This window comes from Oncorhynchus kisutch, linkage group LG1 (assembly GCF_002021735.2).
Source record: "Oncorhynchus kisutch isolate 150728-3 linkage group LG1, Okis_V2, whole genome shotgun sequence".
Taxonomy (NCBI): domain Eukaryota; kingdom Metazoa; phylum Chordata; class Actinopteri; order Salmoniformes; family Salmonidae; genus Oncorhynchus; species Oncorhynchus kisutch.
The window spans coordinates 15,201,245-15,221,171 of record NC_034174.2 but is presented as its reverse complement, the minus strand read 5'-3'; the positions used below and the strand labels follow the sequence as shown (position 1 = coordinate 15,221,171).

General features: G+C 41.6%; 1 protein-coding gene across 3 annotated transcripts in view; it reads left to right on the top strand.

Moving 5' to 3' along the window:
- uba7 (ubiquitin-like modifier activating enzyme 7) overlaps positions 1-19,927 on the top strand; it is an 87,379-nt gene that overhangs the window by 359 nt on the left and 67,093 nt on the right. For all 3 annotated transcript variants that reach the window (XM_020493931.2, XM_031836105.1, XM_031836142.1), the window contains exons 2-15: positions 1,221-1,389; positions 4,494-4,628; positions 4,893-4,999; positions 5,133-5,223; positions 5,357-5,486; positions 5,822-5,919; positions 6,111-6,260; positions 6,515-6,679; positions 6,962-7,078; positions 7,322-7,402; positions 7,894-8,049; positions 10,958-11,123; positions 13,052-13,248; positions 17,479-17,543. In XM_020493931.2, coding sequence (XP_020349520.1) covers positions 1,221-1,389; positions 4,494-4,628; positions 4,893-4,999; positions 5,133-5,223; positions 5,357-5,486; positions 5,822-5,919; positions 6,111-6,260; positions 6,515-6,679; positions 6,962-7,078; positions 7,322-7,402; positions 7,894-8,049; positions 10,958-11,123; positions 13,052-13,248; positions 17,479-17,543 — 1,827 coding nt within the window. The remainder of the gene's footprint in view (positions 1-1,220; positions 1,390-4,493; positions 4,629-4,892; positions 5,000-5,132; positions 5,224-5,356; positions 5,487-5,821; positions 5,920-6,110; positions 6,261-6,514; positions 6,680-6,961; positions 7,079-7,321; positions 7,403-7,893; positions 8,050-10,957; positions 11,124-13,051; positions 13,249-17,478; positions 17,544-19,927) is intronic.

Sequence of the window (19,927 nt, the reverse complement as noted above, 5' to 3'; positions counted from 1 at the left end):
TGCATCTAGCAAGGTTATTATAGTTTTGAGTTTTTATATGCGTTTTATTTCTATTCGCTTCTCTACTTATATTTTAAATTCAGTTTATTTTCAGTTACTATAAAAATAAAAATACATATTTTTTTATATTATTTGGTTTCAGTTTCAGTGTTAGGGGAAGAAAGCATGATTTAAACCTAACCCTAACCTTGACCACACTGCTAACCTTATGCCTAAACATAATATTAAATTAAGACCAAAAAGCGAATTTTTGTAGCCAAATCTGACATTGAGACTGTGGAATCTGACTTTGTTTTTTTTGGGCGATGTCACTTCTTACAACTGGGGGCAGTAATACATAAGGTGATGTCTCAGGTCATAGGTTAGGTTAGGTTTAAAATGTAAAGTCTGTCTCAATGTGACTTGGATTTAAAAGGAAGAGTGCAGAGACTGGCTTTCCACTAGCTAACACAGCCACAAAGTCAGATTTCACAGCCACGAAGTAAAAATTTGCTGCAAAAAATAGCTTTTGGTCATAATTTAAGGTTAGGGTTAGGCATGAAGTTAGCAGTGTGGTTAATTTTAGGGCTAAAGGGATACTTAGGGGTTTTGGCAATGAGGTCCATTGTCTACTTCCCCAGGGTCAGATAAACTTGTGAATACCATTTTTATGTCTCTGTGTCCAATATGAAGGAAGTTAGAGGTACAGCATAGTTTTGTGAGCCAATACAACTGGCGTTAGCGCAATGACTGGAAGTGTATGGGTATCTGTTAATTGAATGGGCGGAGTTTATCCATAATTATTACTTTGTGGCTGTGTTAACTAGTGACGACCCTGAGACTGGTGCAAAAAATATGGTGGAAGGAAAATCTCTCACCCATGTTAACACCAATCCAATGCTTTTTAACTTTAGTGACGATTTTGTACCTGTAGTGATATCTAGAGATAATAATGCACAGGCCTATATGAAACATCGCCATTTCCAGGCAGCATTTCGCCGCCAGATTCAGACCCGATATCCACATCCAAAAAGCCTGAAAACCCCATTGAAAACCCCATTTGATTTTTACTCGAAGTTTGGATAATAGTTTCAGTATAGTTAGTTTTTGAAACGGGTTTGTTAATTATTTTATTTCAGTTCACACATTTTATTTCAATATCATTTTTGGTTTTAGTTTCAGTTTACTATAATAACCTTGGCATCTAGTAACAGTCTTGTCTTTTGGGCACTGTGTGGCAGGTATGTGTTGGGTCATGAGGCGATGCGTCGCATGGGGACAGCTAATGTCCTCATTGCGGGGATGCGGGGTCTAGGGGTGGAGATCGCCAAGAATGTCATCCTCTCTGGAGTGAAGTCCGTCACTGTGCAGGATGAGGGACTGGCTGAGTGGATGGACTTCTCCTCACAGGTAGGCTACCTGTGTCATAGAGTAACCCTGTTATACTGTAATTCTGTTCAAGAAATAATCTGCCCCCTAGACTAATTTAGGAATACAGGGTTTGAAAGGTCTCAATGTCATCATGTCACAGCAAGAAAGAGACTACTTGGCCTTAGCAGGCATTCCTGCCATTATCACCTGGCACAGGTGGAGTCGACAAATTGAGGCTGTTCTGAGGGCAAAAGGGGATGCAAACAGTGATGGTCAGTGACATTTAAATGAGGGAAGATTATTCTTTTTTAATGAACTTGGCCTTATTTCTATTACAGCATATTGGATGACTGTCATTCATATTCCATTCACCCAGCTCAATTGAACATTTAGGCTACTATAAGATACTAACATTTTCCCTGTACACATCATGAGGTTGCTACAACCTAGCCGATGAATTAAAGTTTACAACGTAGGTGCACAGATCGAGAGAATTTTGAGTAATCAAGGTGACAGACAGTGACACATACAAACAGCTCGTTGTATAAATAATTCCGGCTCACATCTATCTATGCATTCTCCTCCTCTCACCTTTTTCCATTTACTTGTGGACTTCAGTGCACAACACATCAGCTGTGTTTGAGTCAACTACTCACCACATTTTATGCACTGCACTGCAGTGCTAGCTAACTGTAGCTTTTGCTTTCAGTACTAGATTCCTTATCTGATCCTTTGATTGGCTGGACAACATGTCAGTTCATGCTGCTAGAGCTCTGATAGGTTGGAAGATGTCCTCCGAAAGCTGTCATAATTACAGTGTGTCTATGGAAGGGGGTGAGAACCATGTGCCTCCTGGGTTTTGTATTGAAGACAATGTACCCATAGGAGGACAGAAGCTAAGTGTCCTCCAGCTACACCATGGTGCTACCCTACAGAGTGCTGCTGAGGCTACTGTAAACCTTCATTGCAAAACAGTGTGTTTTAATGAACTATTTGGTGAGGTGAATATATTTAGTATAGCTTTGTCTAAAAAGGATAACTTTAATGTTTCACAATTTTAGTTTTTATTACATTCACTGAGGAGCCTCCACTGGGTGCAACACAATATTAGGAAGGTGTTTTGGTTACTACATGATTCCATATGTGTTATTTCATAATTTTGATGTCTTTGCTATTATTAAAAATAAAAGTAAAATTAAAAAGTAAAAATAAAGAAAAAACCCTTGAATGAGTAGGTGTGTCCAAACTTTTGACTGGTACTGTATATATATATATATATATATATATTTGAGTACTCATATAACAACAATATTGTAAAGGTTTTCCTCCTCTTCGTCTGAAGAGGCGAGAAGGATCGGAGGACCAATATGCGGCATGGTAAGTGTCCATGGTTCTTTTAATAAGAAATACTCAACATGAACACAACTGAATACAAAAACAATAAATGTGGAACGAACGAAAACCAAAACAGTACCGTGTGGTGAAAAACACAGACACGGAAACAAACACCCACAAACAAACAGTGAAACCCAGGCTACCTAAGTATGATTCTCAATCAGAGACAACTAATGACACCTGCCTCTGATTGAGAACCATACTAGGCCAAAACATAGAAATCCCCAAAATCATAGAAAAACAAACATAGACTGCCCACCCCAACTCACGCCCTGACCATACTAAATAATGACAAAACAAAGGAAATAAAGGTCAGAACGTGACAAATATATTCTCTAATTATATGAATAGATCTAATTCCAAACCCAAACAATAATTTAGCGACAGTCTGAATTTGTTCTGAACTGACTTGCCTAGTTAAATAAAGGTTAAATAAAGGTTAAATTTTTTAAAAATATTCAAATATGCCCTCCCACCTATCTGTTTCATGTCTCAAGTACTGTAGCCGCGAAGCCATCATGGATATAATGCAAGAATGTACTAATATTTGCCATATTCTAATAATTCTCATGTGCCAACGTATCGCCAAGGGCCATGTCATGGTGAAATTTGCACACTTGGGGATCTGAAACAATCGGATGGTGAAACTTGCATCCAGCCAACCAGAAGGCGAAGCAAGGCGAAGCAATTCATGCAATTCATGCATAACATCTTAGCCATGTTCTGTTATAATCTCCACCCGGCACAGCCAGAAGAGGACTGGCCACCCCTCATAGCCTGGTTCCTCTCTCGGTTTCTTCCTAGGTTCTGGTCTTTCTAGGGAGTTTTTCCTAGCCACCGTGCTTCTACAGTACACCTGCATTGCTTGCTGTTTGGGGTTTTAGGCTGGGTATCGGTACAGCACTTTGTGACATCAGCTGATGTAAGAAGGGCTTTATAAATACATTTGATTTGATTGATAATGTCCTGCAAGTTTACATTTTTTATTTTGCAAGTAGTAGGCATTAAGAATTAGCATAAATGTGGATTGGAGCGTTATAGTTACCTTCAAAATTTCTATCATCAATAAAGTTAGACAAAAGAAAAATCCATTAAAATGTTGTCAATCTTTAGAAAATATATCGTATATCTGCCGTTTCCATTACTCATGTCGCAAAGATTTTTGTTTTGCTTTTGTCGAATGAAAGTCAATGGAAACCTGCATAATGATTTCATACGTAATTTGAAGATGGAACATGGACAATAACTATTTAGAGCAATCCACGTTAGGCCGTCTCTATCACACTGCCATCTCTGTAACTATTTAGAGCAATCCCCGTTAGGCCGTCTCTATCACACTGCCATCTCTGTAACTATTTAGAGCAATCCACGTTAGGCCGTCTCTATCACACTGCCATCTCTGTAACTATTTAGAGCAATCCCCGTTAGGCCGTCTCTATCACACTGCCATCTCTGTAACTATTTAGAGCAATCCACGTTAGGCCGTCTCTATCACACTGCCATCTCTGTAACTATTTAGAGCAATCCCCGTTAGGCCGTCTCTATCACACTGCCATCTCTGTAACTATTTAGAGCAATCCCTGTTAGGCCGTCTCTATCACACTGCCATCTCTGTAACTATTTAGCACCTGATATTAAAGGAGGGAAATAGGAATACAGGGGCATATAACATTCTGAAAATGTTCATTCAGATCAGATCAGGTGTTATTTTGTCAAACTACTCCTGAACCCCAATGTTTCCCTTCTAGTTTTTCCTGCTGGCATCTCACCTTGGTCAGAACCGAGCCCTGAGTTCCCTATCTCAGCTGTCTGCCCTTAACCCCCATGTCCATGTGTCTGCCCACACTGGGCCACTGAAGGAGACGCTGCTGCAACAATTCCAGGTAGGCCTGAACCCTGCCTTTACCCACTTTCTCTCTGGACTAGCCATACACAGTACAGCTAGGGTTGCAAAAATCTGGTAACGTTCTCAAAATTTCATGGTTTTCTGGAAAACCCGGTTGGAAGAATGCCGGAATCAGGAGGGAACAGACAGGAAACCAGGATTTCTGGAAACCTGGGAATTTTCAGGAAGCTGACCAGATTTTTTCAACCCTAGGTATAGCAATAACATTAAAGGTGAGAACATATCTTATTTGTTTTCCTAGGTGGTGGTGCTGACTGACTCCTCTCTGGATGACCAGCAGCGTTTTGGGACGTTTTGTCATTCAAATGGCATCAAGTTAATTGTGGCTGATACCAAAGGACTTTGTGGGTGAGGGGGGTGACACATCATCTCTACTTTAACCAATAATAATCTCTCCTGTAACAGTCCTCATCCATAGTAGATATGAGTGATGCATCGCTGGTTCAGGTCCCCAATGGTTCTTTTTTTGGTTTTATTGCAGTCAGTTATTCTGTGACTTTGGGGAGGAGTTTGAGGTCTTGGACACTGATGGGGAGACACCTGCATCAGCCATGATAGATGATATCACCAAGGTATTCAATGCTTACCTTTCCTTAACTATTGAAGATGGTGGCATTTGCATGTTATACCTGGGAATACAGTATGTCAGTGGACAAGATCATAGAGCAAAAACCACTGTTATACATTGTTCTCTTGTATCTATAGGCGGATCCTGGAGTGGTCACATGCATTGAACAGAGGCATGGCTTTGTAGATGGCAGCACTGTGTCCCTCTCTGAAGTGTGTGGCATGACAAAGCTCAATAGCTATGGACCAGTGGACATCAAAGTCCTTGGTGAGTTCTTATTCACAGGGGAAAAGCAATAATGGTGGTTTAGAACAAGAAAGCAGAAAATGTACTTTGCCCCTTAAGTGCCACCAGTAAAACTTGTTTACTAGAAAGATATTTCAACTTTAGTTTCTCTCGAAAGGACATCTCCTTTTTTAATATTATATAATTGTTGTAATATGAGGCATATCTAAGCTACTTTAAAAATATTTTAAATACATGACAGGAAATGGCATGAAAGTGGTGGTGATGACATTTAATATGGACAGAAATGTAAATGAATATGATGATTCATACATTATGATGTGTGTGTAAATGATGACATGTTCTTTCATTGCCAGGCCCTGATTCCTTCAGTATTTGTGACACCTCAAGTTTTTCTGAGTATAAGAAAGGCGGCGTAGCAACTGAGGTCAAAAAGTCTAAAATACTACAATTTGTAAGTACAATTTGAAAGTATTGTTTCTTAATTTTATCAAATTAATTATGTTGGACTAGGCATTCATCTATCCCAAGGATAATATTTTGAGATGTACTGTATCATACCAACCTTACCAATATGGCGTTCAATGACATTGCACTCAGTTCACTATGCTTACTTTATGCCTATACTTTCTGTACTTGTTACAGAAACCCCTTGATGAGGCCTTGGTTGACCCTGAGTTACTAGTAATGACTGACTATGGGAAGATGACGAAGCACCAGACACTGCACCTGGCCTTCCAAGCCCTGCATGGCTTTGTGAAGAGAGTGGGACGACTACCTAAGCCCAGGTCCCAGGTCAGTGAAAGACAATACAAAATAATATTTATTTTTCTGGTATGGAACATTCATGTGTTGGTAGAAGAAATCTTATGACATTATACTGTATTTGCCTGTCTCACCACGCTTTGTGATGTCCAGTGGGCTAAGATAGCATCTTTAGAATCTGTGAAAGATATTTGAACCAGTAGCTCAAGTTGGATAGAATCCCTACAGAAACTGGTCATGCTCTGTCTTACTATGGAGTCGGCTGTCCATCCATCCCCCTACAGTCGGATGCTGAGCTACTGGTAGCCATGGTGACAGAACTGAATAAGGTGTCCCATCTGGATCAGTTAGATGAAGATGTGGTGCAGAGTCTGTCCTTCACTGCCTGTGGTGACCTGGCCCCTGTTAACGCCTTCATCGGAGGGCTGGCTGCCCAAGAAGTCATGAAGGTGAGGACAAAAGTCCAGAGAAGGAACATAGGTATCCAACACATTTAGGCACTAAAGAAATATGAAGAGCTTGCAGTCCCAATAATTCAAAGCTGCCCTATGATCTAGTCAAGCCCCTCGACAGTAGAATGCATTTATTACACCTTTATGAGCAAACTGCTACGGTTTCTGTACTCCAGAAAGCACTGCCAGGGATAGTGAAGTGCCTGTGATGTGCTGTATGGTTCATAGTGTTGATATGTTTGCCTGTGTGCCTGATATTCCTATTTGGTGTCCCTATAGGCGTGCACTGGGAAGTTCACCCCTCTTCAGCAGTGGCTGTACTTTGATGCACTGGAGTGCCTTCCTGAAGGCAACGGTGGAGAGGGAGAGGAACTGACAGAGAGCACTTGTTCACCAGTAAGATTTTAATACATAATATTTAAAAATATTAATATCAGCCAATACATATTCAAATAAATATATATATAATATCAGCCAAAAGCTAGCTATCGATTACTATCTCCCCCCCATAAAGAATAATTAATGTAGCCTTAGGAAGCCATGTTTTATCTATCAGGAAAATTATCAATTGGCCTGTGTTGGTGGATATTTATTCCCTGCCTGTCTGCATTAACCACTGCCCTACTGTCTCTATTGCAGAGAGGCTCTCGGTATGACGGGCAGACTGCAGTGTTTGGATCAGGCTTCCAGGAGAGGCTTGGTGAACAGAAGTATTTCCTTGTGAGTGCCAGTCTTCTCATCTCTCACCAGCAGGGGGTGCCCTCTGCATGGCCAAACAGGCCGCAGTGTCATTCTTTCCCTCTGGTCACTCCTGCTAGTGTTGATAATGACACGTGCAGGAAACAGCTGTGATTCAGGTGGCATTTCCTGTTAGCGTTTGGTCCTGCCAAGCCCTCACCTACCAGGCTTCCTTTGCATGTGTTATGCTAGCTTTTATTTGTTTTGCTTTGTGTGTGTGCGCGTGAGTTTGTGCGTGTATGCTTGTGTTATTGCACTCTCACCAGTTCTGTTTCCACATGAGTGTGTTGGAGTGAAAGTCTTAATACCCTCTGATGTGCAAAAACTAGCTTGGCATATACTATGATAAATGTGTTGATTAAGTGATATTTATACAGTAGATGAATGCAGTAGATGAATGCAGCTTGGGTTGAATTGATTTGTTCTATTTTATTTTGTATTCTAACATGTCTTCTGTCATGATGTGTCGTCAGGTTGGGGCTGGCGCTATAGGTTGTGAACTTCTCAAGAATTTTGCTCTGATTGGCCTGGGGGCTGGAGAGGGTGGGCACATCACTGTGACAGACATGGACTCCATAGAGAGATCCAATCTAAACCGACAATTTCTCTTCAGGTCTCAAGACATTGGGGTAAGAGAGAAGCAATTCTAAACACAAGCACAATTCTCAAAATGCTTACTAGATATTGAAATTCTCAGATGCCTTTTATGTTGTAGAATTGTTTTTATTCATTTTCAACACATTTTCCTTTTTAAGATGGAACTGATCTTTTATTTGTGACAAAATCATTATTGATGGATGTTGATGACAAATGCAGAGAAGGAGAGACAGAAAGTATCATTTATACTGAGAGTGTGTTTCTCTGTTAATCATGATTCATGGCAACAAGTTTAATGTTTACACAGATTTGTTAACATTTAAAACCATGGGAAAGAGAAATATTAATCTGACTCACAGGCAAGAGATCACATTCTTCTAGAACACACAGAGGGAAACCTTGTACTGGAAATTCCATCATCCGAGCGTTTTTCAGCTCCATAATTAAAGTACAGACAGTTTTGTTTGCCTTGGTAGTTGTCCGGCTGTCCTTTGCTCCAGTTGGTAAAGTCAAATCTGGACCCATCGCTGCAGAGCCATAGGCCTTCCTGAGCAAGATCATAACCTCTAATCCAGGCGCGAGGAAATCCCCCAGTTTGTATCATTACCATCTCCTCTATGTAATTATATTCTGCTGTGCTGTGGACGGATGCCAGGTTGCCACCCTGATACACACAGAACTGCTCAGACTCGGTACCTGAAGCAGCGGGATCCGTATTTGGACCAGCCAGAGGGACATGCGCTCCTGCACTCTGTCCCCTCTAACCTCTCCCCTGTTCCCTGAAAAGCCTCCTGATACAAGCCCTGTTCTCCATCCATCTCTACCGAGGGCTCCAAACTTTCCAGGTCATTCACGTCAACTGGATACTTAACAGCATCAATTTCCTGAAACATCTGGAGACCTGGGCTCTGTTCAATGCTGTTTCCCTCACCACCCATCTGGAGACCTGGGCTCTGTTCAATGCTGTTTCCCTCACCACCCATCTCCTGCATATGATGAATATGTTCACCATTGGTCTCCAGTCTGGGTTGAAAGCAGGAAGCTGGTCCAGGTTGGCCTCCATCAAGGACTTTGCATTGCCCAGTGCAAAGGCACCGCTTAGAAGCAGGATGGTCTTTATCGCCATAGTTACAGTTTTTCGATCGAGTGTTTCACAGGTAGTTTCTGAAGGTTCTGTTCAGATGGAGAAAGAGGAACACTTTTATACAGGTAGCTCACATGCCCACAAGGAAACAACTGCCAATTCCCAACAATTGTAAGCTCCTTTTCCTGATAAGTTTCTTACACATTCCCATTATAATTGATCAAAGTATAACACAACAAGTTTATATCTATTTCCTGCTCATATCCACTTCGTATTATCACCCATAAACAGACGTGTGTTGAGCTGACATGTTCCCCCAGCGCTTTTCAATCACAAAAATATTGACACCACGTGTGGAAAAGAGGGATGAACTACTGTTTTTGAGACAGACTTGCCTCATGATTAGTCAACTCGCCTACAATTAACCTGTGCTTCACATCGGAGTGCTACAGGTGATGTGTGTGTGTCGGGCACGCACACCTACAAGGATTGCTGATAGGTTTCTTACTTATTCCCGTAATAATTCATCAAAGTACAAAACAACATGTGTATCTATTTCCAGTTCATATCACATTTTCATTCATAAACGGGGATATATTGCTGATTGGAAAGATTGTACAGCCTGATCCTATTATATTTCATTTTTTCTGCCTTGTCAGCCAAGTCAAGACGAAATTAATGAGAAAAACACACACACACACACACACACACACACACACGCACTCCCACATCCAACCTTACACACCCCAATGGTAAAAACACATATCTGTCTGCATTGAATCTGAATATAGTTAGGACATATTGTGCTTAGGAAAAATTGTGTCCGGCAAACTGTTATATAACTAAATGGCTGTGAGCCATGTATGTATCCTTAGGCCACAGTCATGGTGATTTAGGTTTCCTTTCCACTTCATTTGAATGTGACCGAGTGCTTGCCATTGGCTTTCATACCATCTTCCAGATGTCTGTCAGAAGGAGAAATATACAAGATACTGCTATATAAGACCCATCTATGATGAGTTCATGTGTATCCTGATTTCCTTTGCTGCTTGTGTAAATATTTGGGTTTCCCTTCCCCTCAGTTCTCTAGTTTCTTTGTCACCCAGTTCACACCATTGCTGCTCTTTTTCTCACTTTTTGCCTTTAGTGTTTCTGTAATTTAGTGTTTCTGTGTTTTAGTCTTAGTGCCTTTAGTGTTTCTGTAATTTAGTGTTTCTGTGTTTTAGTCTTAGTGCCTTCAGTGTTTCTGTGTTTTAGTGTTTCTGCCTTTAGTGTTTCTGGGTTTTAATGTTTCTGTGTTTTAGTCTCAGTGCCTTTAGTGTTTCTGTGTTTTAGTGTTTCTGCCTTTAGTGTTTCTGGGTTTTAGTGTTTCTGTGTTTTAGTGTTTCTGCCTTTAGTGTTTCTGCCTTCAGTGTTTCTGTGTTTTAGTGTTTCTGCCTTTAGTGTTTCTGTGTTTTAGTGTTTCTGCCTTTAGTGTTTCTGGGTTTTAATGTTTCTGTGTTTTAGTCTTAGTGCCTTTAGTGTTTCTGTGTTTTAGTGTTTCTGCCTTTAGTGTTTCTGGGTTTTAATGTTTCTGTGTTTTAGTCTCAGTGCCTTTAGTGTTTCTGTGTTTTAGTGTTTCTGCCTTTAGTGTTTCTGTGTTGTAATGTTTCTGCCTTCAGTGTTTCTGTGTTTCAGTGTTTTCATGTTTCTGTGTTTTAGTGTTTCTGCCTTCAGTGTTTGTGTTTTCTCTTCAGGTTTCTCTTTGTATTCCACCTATTCTTTGAGTAAGTCATGGGGGAACGAGGGGAAGTTCATCAAGAGAGGCTGATTTTCCCTTCACTCACCGACTTCCTCCTCTTCCTCTACTTCCACAGAGACAGAAGTCAGAGGTAGCAGCCCAGGCGGTCAGAGTCATGAACCCCAACATGAACATCACAGCCCACCAGAACCGCCTGGACCCAGACAGTGAGCAGGTCTATGGGCACACCTTCTTCATGGGCCTGGATGGAGTAGCTGCAGCTCTGGACAACGTGGAAGCCAGTCAGTACCAGTGCCTGTGCTACCCCCTGTATCATGATCCTATTAATGATATTACTACTAGTGACAGAGTCCATACACTGGCAACACCCACGCTACTGCCAATATCAGGACTAACACACACGTCTAGCTGTATCGACATCAATAACATTACTAGTACAACAACCAATGGCTCATAGTCTTATCGGCATCAGTAATAAACACCACTAGAGGCAATTCATTCTCCTTTATTTCTGTAGTAATAGCTGTGGTAATAATAGCACATAGGCCTGCATGCCACTAGTACCAGAATCAGTGTAGTTATCAGCCTAAGGTCAGTTCATTAGCAACTATATGTCTGTCTGTCTGGTGTTGTTAGACAGACTTGACTCACTCCCCAGTATGGCTCTGACTCTAAGGTCATTATGTAACTAGCCACTGCCGAGTCCTCAACAGCCGGTTTTCGCGGGACATAGAAAGAGAACCTGTGATGCAACTTCCGGTTTGGACATTACAGGGCGACAACATTAATGAGAAAATCACACACACACACACTTTAACTCCTCCTCCACATTTACTGGATTGGTTAAACAGTGCAGAACAGAACCTCCCCTGACAGTTTTTTTCTTATGGTCAAGACCAGTATGTAGGGGATCTATACTGAACAAAAATATAAACGCAACATGTAAAAAGTGTTGGTCCCATGTTTCATGAGCTAAAATAAAAGATCCCAGAAATGTTTCATATACACAAAAAGCTTATTTCTCTCAAATTTTGTGCACAAGTTTGTTTACATCCCTGTTAGTGAGCATTTCTCCTTTGCCAAGATAATCCCATCCACCTATAATCCATAATCCATCCACGTATCAAGAAGCTGATTAAACAGCATGATCATTACACAGGTGCACCTTGTGCTGGGGACAGTAAAAGGCCACTCTAAAATGTGCAGTTTTGAGGGAGCGTGCAATTGGCATGCTGACTGGAGGAATGTCCAACAAAGCTGTTGCCACCGAATTCAGTGTTCATTTCTCTATCATAAGCCGCTTCCCACGTCGTTTTAAAGAATTTGGCAGTATGTTCAACCGGCCTCACAACCACAGACCACGTGTAACCACACCAGCCCAGGACCTCTGGCTTTTTCACCTGCGGAATCATCTGAGATCAGCCACCCGGACTGCTGATGAAACTGTGAATTTGCAAAACTGAAGATTTCTGCACAAACTGTCAGAAACCATCTTAGGGAAGCTCATCTGCGTGCTCAACATCCTCACCAGGGTCTTGACCTAACTGCGTGTATGGCGCCAATAGCCAGCAACTTCGCACAGCCATTGAAGAGGAGTAGGACAACATTCCACAGGCCACAATCGACAGCCTGATCAACTTTATTCGAAGGAGATTTCACGCTGTGTGAGGCAAGTGGTGGTCACATCAGATACTGACTGGTTTTCTGATCCACCCCCTACCTTTTTTTTAAGGTATCTGTAACCAACAGATGCATATCTGTATTCCCAGTCCTGTGAGATCCATACATTAGGGCCTAATGCATTTATTTAAATTGTCTGATTTCCTTATATGAACTGTAACTCAGTAAAAGCTTTGAAATTGTTGCATGTTGCGATTTTTTGTTCAGTGTAGATTCAGGCGTTTATTTTATGCCTGCTACGTTAGGTTATTATTATGTAATGCTGTAGATAGCTGCTGGCTCAGAGGGATTGTGGAACGCATGGTGGGGGAGCAGACAGACAGATAACATAGTATTTTAGTCCTCTATTGGCACGGTTGGGGAATACATGTAAAGCAATTTACGAAATACATTTTAAAAGTAACCCAAGCCTGTTTATATGCTGTGTGACTTTTAGCTGTTCTTATTGGTTTACTATTTTTGTACTATTTCTGTGTGTGTGTGTGTGTGTGTGTGTGTATGTGTGTGTGTGTGTGTGTGTGCACTACAGGAGTGTACCTGGATGGCCGTTGTGTCCAGCACCAGAGACCCATGCTGGAGGGGGGTACCCTGGGTAGTAAGGGCCATACTCTAGTGGTAGTTCCCCACCTGACTGAGTCCTATGGACCGGCTAAGACCGGCTCCCAGAATGCCATCCCACTGTGCACCTTGAAGAACTTCCCTCACCGCATAGAGCACACCCTGCAGGTGAGACATGGAACCACAGTCTGATTGTATGTGTTTTTGACTGCATCCCTGTAGCCTAGCATCATCACAGCAACCTAGCATTGTCATATCAACCTCCTGAACCATCATTCTGGAATCCTAGCATATTAAAGGAGTTTAGGCCATGGCATTCCTCTACCCTATGAGCTGCCATCCATGTTACGTTTAACACACTTTAAGCTGCTCTCTGACTGGTTGGCTGGCTGACTGGCACATGGCTGGCAAGCTATCCAGAGCATAACCTTACAACACTAACCTTATGTCGACATACCCCAAACAATTTGACCCAACGTTGACTTAACTTAGGTATGGCCCATCTCCGTCCATACAGTACAGTACAGTATCAACTCCTAACTCAGCCCATCTCCGTCCATACAGTACAGTACAGTATTACCTCCTAACTCAGTCCATCTCCGTCCATACAGTACAGTACAGTATCAACTCCTAACTCAGCCCAACTCCGTCCATACAGTACAGTACTAACACCTAACTCAGTCCATCTCTGTCCATAGAGTACAGTATCAACTCCTAACTCAGTCCATCTCCGTCCATACAGTACAGTACTAACTCCTAACTCAGTCCATCTCTGTCCATACAGTACAGTACTAACTCCTAACTCAGTCCATCTCCATCCATACAGTACAGTACAGAACTAACTCCTAACTCAGTCCATCTCCATCCATACAGTACAGCACAGTACTAACTCCTAACTCTGTCCATCTCCATCCATACAGTACGGTACAGTACAGTACAGTACAGTACTAACTCCTAACTCAGTCCATCTCCATCCATACAGTACAGTACTAACTCCTAACTCAGTCCATCTCCGTCCATACAGTACAGTACTAACTCCTAACTCAGTCCATCTCCGTCCATACAGTACAGTAATCAAATCAAAATCAAATCAAATTTATTTATATAGCCCTTCGTACATTAGCTGATATCTCAAAGTGCTGTACAGACACCCAGCCTAAAACCGCAAAACAGCAAGCAATGCAGGTGTAGAAGCACGGTGGCTAGGAAAAACTCCCTAGAAAGGCCAAAACCTAGGAAGAAACCTAGAGAGGAACCAGGCTATGTGGGGTGGCCAGTCCTCTTCTGGCTGTGCCGGGTGGAGATTATAACAGAACATGGCCAAGATGTTCAAATGTTCATAAATGACCAGCATGGTCGAATAATAATAAGGCAGAACAGTTGAAACTGGAGCAGCAGTACTAACACCTAACTCAGTCCATCTCCGTCCATACAGTACAGGACAGTATCAACTCCTAACTCAGCCCATCTCTGTCCATACAGTACAGTACTAACTCCTAACTCAGTCCATCTCTGTCCATACAGTACAGTACTAACTCCTAACTCAGTCCATCTCCATCCATACAGTACAGCATAGTACTAACTCCTAACTCTGTCCATCTCCATCCATACAGTACGGTACAGTACAGTACAGTACTAACTCCTAACTCAGTCCATCTCCGTCCATACAGTACAGTACAGAACTAACTCCTAACTCAGTCCATCTCCATCCATACAGTACAGTACTAACTCCTAACTCAGTCCATCTCCATCCATACAGTACAGTACTAACTCCTAACTCAGTCCATCTCCATCCATACAGTACAGTACTAACTCCTAACTCAGTCCATCTCCATCCATACAGTACAGTACTAACTCCTAACTCAGTCCATCTCCATCCATACAGTACAGTACTAACTCCTAACTCAGTCCATCTCCATCCATACAGTACAGCACAGTACTAACTCCTAACTCTGTCCATCTCCATCCATACAGTACGGTACAGTACAGTACAGTACTAACTCCTAACTCAGTCCATCTCCATCCATACAGTACAGTACTAACTCCTAACTCAGTCCATCTCCATCCATACAGTACAGTACTAACTCCTAAATCAGTGCATCTCCATCCATACAGTACAGAACTAACTCCTAACTCAGTCCATCTCCATCCATACAGTACAGTACAAACTCCTAACTCAGTCCATCTCCATCCATACAGTACAGTATCAACTCCTAACTCAGTCCATCTCCATCCATACAGTACAGTACTAACTCCTAACTCAGTCCATCTCCATCCATCCATACAGTAAAGTACTAACTCCTAACTCAGTCCATCTCCATCCATACAGTACAGTACAGTACTAACTCCTAACTCTGTCCATCTCCATCCATACAGTACAGTACTAACTCCTAACTCAGTCAATCTCCGTCCATACAGTACAGTACTAACTCCTAACTCAGTCCATCTCCATCCATACAGTACAGTACCTACTCCTAACTCAGTCCATCTCCATCCATACAGTACAGTACTAACTCTTAACTCAGTCCATCTCCATCCATACAGTACAGTACAGTATCAACTCCTAACTCAGTCCATCTCCGTCCATACAGTAATACAGTACAGTACTAACTCCTAACTCAGTCAATCTCCGTCCATACAGTACAGTACAGTACAGTACAGTACTAACTCCTAACTCAGTCCATCTCCCTCCATACAGTAGAGTACTAACTCCTAACTCAGTCCATCTCCATCCATACAGTACAGTACTAACTCCTAACTCAGTCCATCTCCATCCATACAGTACAGAACTAACTCCTAACTCAGTCCATCTCCATCCATACAGTACAGTACTAACTCCTAACTTAGTCCATCTCCGTCCATACAGTACAGTACTAACTCCTAACTCAGTCCATCTCCATCCATACAGTACAGTACCTACTCCTAACTCAGTCCATCTCCATCCATACAGTACAGTACTAACTCCTAACTCAGTCCATCTCCATCCATACAGTACAGTACAGTATCAACTCCTAACTCAGTCCATCTCCGTCCATACAGTACAGTACAGTATCAACTCCTAACTCAGTCCATCTCCATCCATACAGTACAGTACAGTACTAACTCCTAACTCAGTCCACCTCCGTCCATACAGTACAGAACTAACTCCTAACTCAGTCCATCTTCATCCATACAGTACAGTATCAACTCTTAACTCAGTCCATCTCCATCCATACAGTACAGTACTAACTCCTAACTCAGTCCATCTCCATCCATACAGTACAGTATCAACTCCTAACTCAGTCCATTTCCATCCATACTGTACAGTACTAACTCCTAACTCAGTCCATCCATCCATACAGTACAGTACTAACTCCTAACTCAGTCCATCCATCCATACAGTACAGTACTAACTCCTAACTCAGTCCATCCATCCATACAGTACAGTACTAACTCCTAACTCAGTCCATCTCCATCCATACAGTACAGTACAGTACCAACTCTTAACTCAGTCCATCCATCCATACAGTACAGTACTAACTCCTAACTCAGTCCATCCATCCATACAGTACAGTACTAACTCCTAACTCAGTACATCCATCCATACAGTACAGTACTAACTCCTAACTCAGTCCATCCATCCATACAGTACAGTACTAACTCCTAACTCAGTCCATCCATCCATACAGTACTGTACTAACTCCTAACTCAGTCCATCCATCCATACAGTACAGTACTAACTCCTAACTCAGTCCATCCATCCATACAGTACAGTACTAACTCCTAACTCAGTCCATCCATCCATACAGTACAGTACTAACTCTTAACTCAGTCCATCTCCATCCATACAGTACAGTACTAACTCTTAACTCAGTCCATCTCCATCCATACAGTACAGTACTAACTCTTAACTCAGTCCATCTCCATCCATACAGTACAGTACTAACTCCTAACTCAGTCCATCCATCCATACAGTACTGTACTAACTCCTAACTCAGTCCATCTCCATCCATACAGTACAGTACTAACTCTTAACTCAGTCCATCTCCATCCATACAGTACAGTACTAACTCCTAACTCAGTCCATTTCCATCCATACAGTACGGTACTAACTCTTAACTCAGTCCATCTCCATCCATACCGTACAGTACTAACTCCTAACTCAGTCCATCCATCCATACAGTACAGTACTAACTCCTAACTCAGTCCATCTCCATCCATACTCCACTTATCTCTTAATCCCTCACACACACAACTCATCTAAAATGCAAAGCTTTTTACACTCTTAACTCTCAATCTTGCCCCAGAATGGATAAGCATTTTGAGGGTGATTGAGACCATGCTTAAATGAAAAGTGTGCATCAGACTGAAGTTAAAATGAAAACCTCATTAAGTCAGACCTACCATGTGTCTTTGCAGTGGGCCAGAGACCAGTTTGAGGGGCTCTATAAACAAGCAGCTGAACATGTCAATCTGTACTTCAGGTAAGTCTACCTTCTTTCCTAACATACTCAATCAGTTGCAATCACGCAAACACGATGAGCAGAAATGGAATCTTTAAATTCCAAAGTGTGCTTTATTTCACTGAAACTTTTAGATTCAGATCGCAGGCTTATGCTACTAGTCATACCAGCCATAGGCCAATCATCCAGCCTACCACTATTCAATTTTGATGCCTCAGTCTGTCCTCATACATACAGTGCCTTCAGACAGTATTCACACCCCTTGACTTTTTCCACATGTTGTTGTGTTACAGCCTGAATTTAAAATGGATTAAATGTAGTTTTCTTTGGTCACTGGCCTACTACACAATACCCCATAATGTCAAAGTGGAATTGTGTTTTTAGAAATTTTTACAAATTAATTAAACGTTAATAGCTGAAATGTCTTCAGTCAATAAGTATTCAACCCCTTTGTTATGGCAAGCCTAAATAAGTTCAGGAGAAAAAATCTGCTTAACAAGTCACATAATAATTTTCATCGACTCACTCTGTGTGCAATAATAGTGTTTAACATATTGGCTACCTCATAACTGTGCCCCACATATTATCTGTAACGCCCCTCAGTCAAGCAGTGAATTTCAAACGCATGTTCAACCATAATGACCAGGAGGTTTTCCAATGCCTCGCAAAGATGGGCACCTATTGGTAGTTTGGAAAAAAATAAAATAAATCGGACATATCTCTTTGAACATGGTGAATTTATTCATCACACTTTGGATGGTGTATCAATACACACAGTCACTACAAAGATACAGGCGTCCTTCCTAACTCAGTTGTCAGACAGGAAGGATTTCACCATGAGGCCAATGGTGACTTTCAAACAGTTACAGTGTTTAATGGCTGTGATAGGAGAAAACTGAGGATGGATCAACAACATTCTAGTTACTCCACAGTACTAACCTAGATGACAGAGTGAAAAGAAGTAGTCTTTACAGAATAAAAATGCTAAAAGTCATGCATCCTGTTTGCAACAAGACACTAAAGTAAAACAGCAACAAATGTGGTAAAGCAATTCACTTTTTGCCCTGAATACAAAAGTGTTATGTTTGGGACAAATCCAATACAACACATTACTGAGTATCTCACTATATATTTTCAAGCGTAGTGGTGACTACATCATCTTATGGGTATGCTTGTCATCGTTAAGGACTGGGGAGTTTTTCAGGATAAAAAAGAAAGGGAATGGAGCTAAGCACAGGACAAATCTTAGAGGAAAACCTGGTTCAGTCTGCTTTACACTAGACACTGGGAGGTGAATTCACCTTTCTGCAGGACAATAACCTAAAACACAATGCCAAATCTACACTGGAGTTACTTACCAAGAATACTTGACTTATATCAACTTGATAATCTATGGCAAGACCTGAAAATGGTTGTCTAGCAATGATCAACAACCAATTTGACAGAGCTTGAAGAACTTTGAAAATAATAACGTGTAAATGTTGCACAATCGAGGTGTGGAAAACTCTTAGAGACTTACCCAGAAACACTCACAGCTGTAAGTGCTGCCAAAGATAGTTCTACAAAGTATTGACTCAGGGGTGTGAATACTGTATGTAAATGAAATATTTCTGTAATACATTTTCAATACATTTAAAAAGTAAATAATGATGAGGTATTGTGTGTAGATGGGTGAAAAACATATATTTAATCCACTTTGAATTCAGGCTGTAACACAACAAAATGTAGAATAAATCAATGGGAATGAATACTTTCTGAAGGACCTGTACATGCCCCAAATAAGTAGTGAGCCTTACAGATGGTAATGCAGTAGTTAGTGCTGTTTATAAAGAACAGCCAGTGTTGCAGTAAAGCTCAGGGAAGAGATGTCTTCTGGGTGAAGCCACCCTCCCACCAGGGGACTTCTAGATTAACAATCTCCTGGGTTAAACATCTGGCACACAGTCAGTCAGCTAATTAGGCAGAGATGTCTAACTCATATACATCCATTCACTTACAAGCCTGAGGACTAGTTTACTTCCTGCTGAAAGAGGAAAGTAAGTGTTATAATGAAGTAGCGCTGTCCTCATGGTTTTGTTGTGGTTGGTTTTTACAAAACTTTTGGAATGCAGTTGGAGTCTTGCTGTGTATTCTGTATGTATTGTGTCTAATGGTCTGTGGGTCTGTGAGAGTGACAATTGTTCTCAGCTGCAAGGGGAGGCCTGTTAATCTGCCCCAGTAAGGGTCCATCAACTGCAAGGGGAGGCCTGTTAAATCTGCCCTAGTAAGAGTCCATCAGCTGCTCCGGAGCCCTGTTAATCTGCCCCAGTAAGAGTCCATCAGCTGCTCCGGAGCCCTGTTAATCTGCCCCAGTAAGAGTCCATCAGCTGCTCCGGAGCCCTGTTAATCTGTCCCAGTAAGAGTCC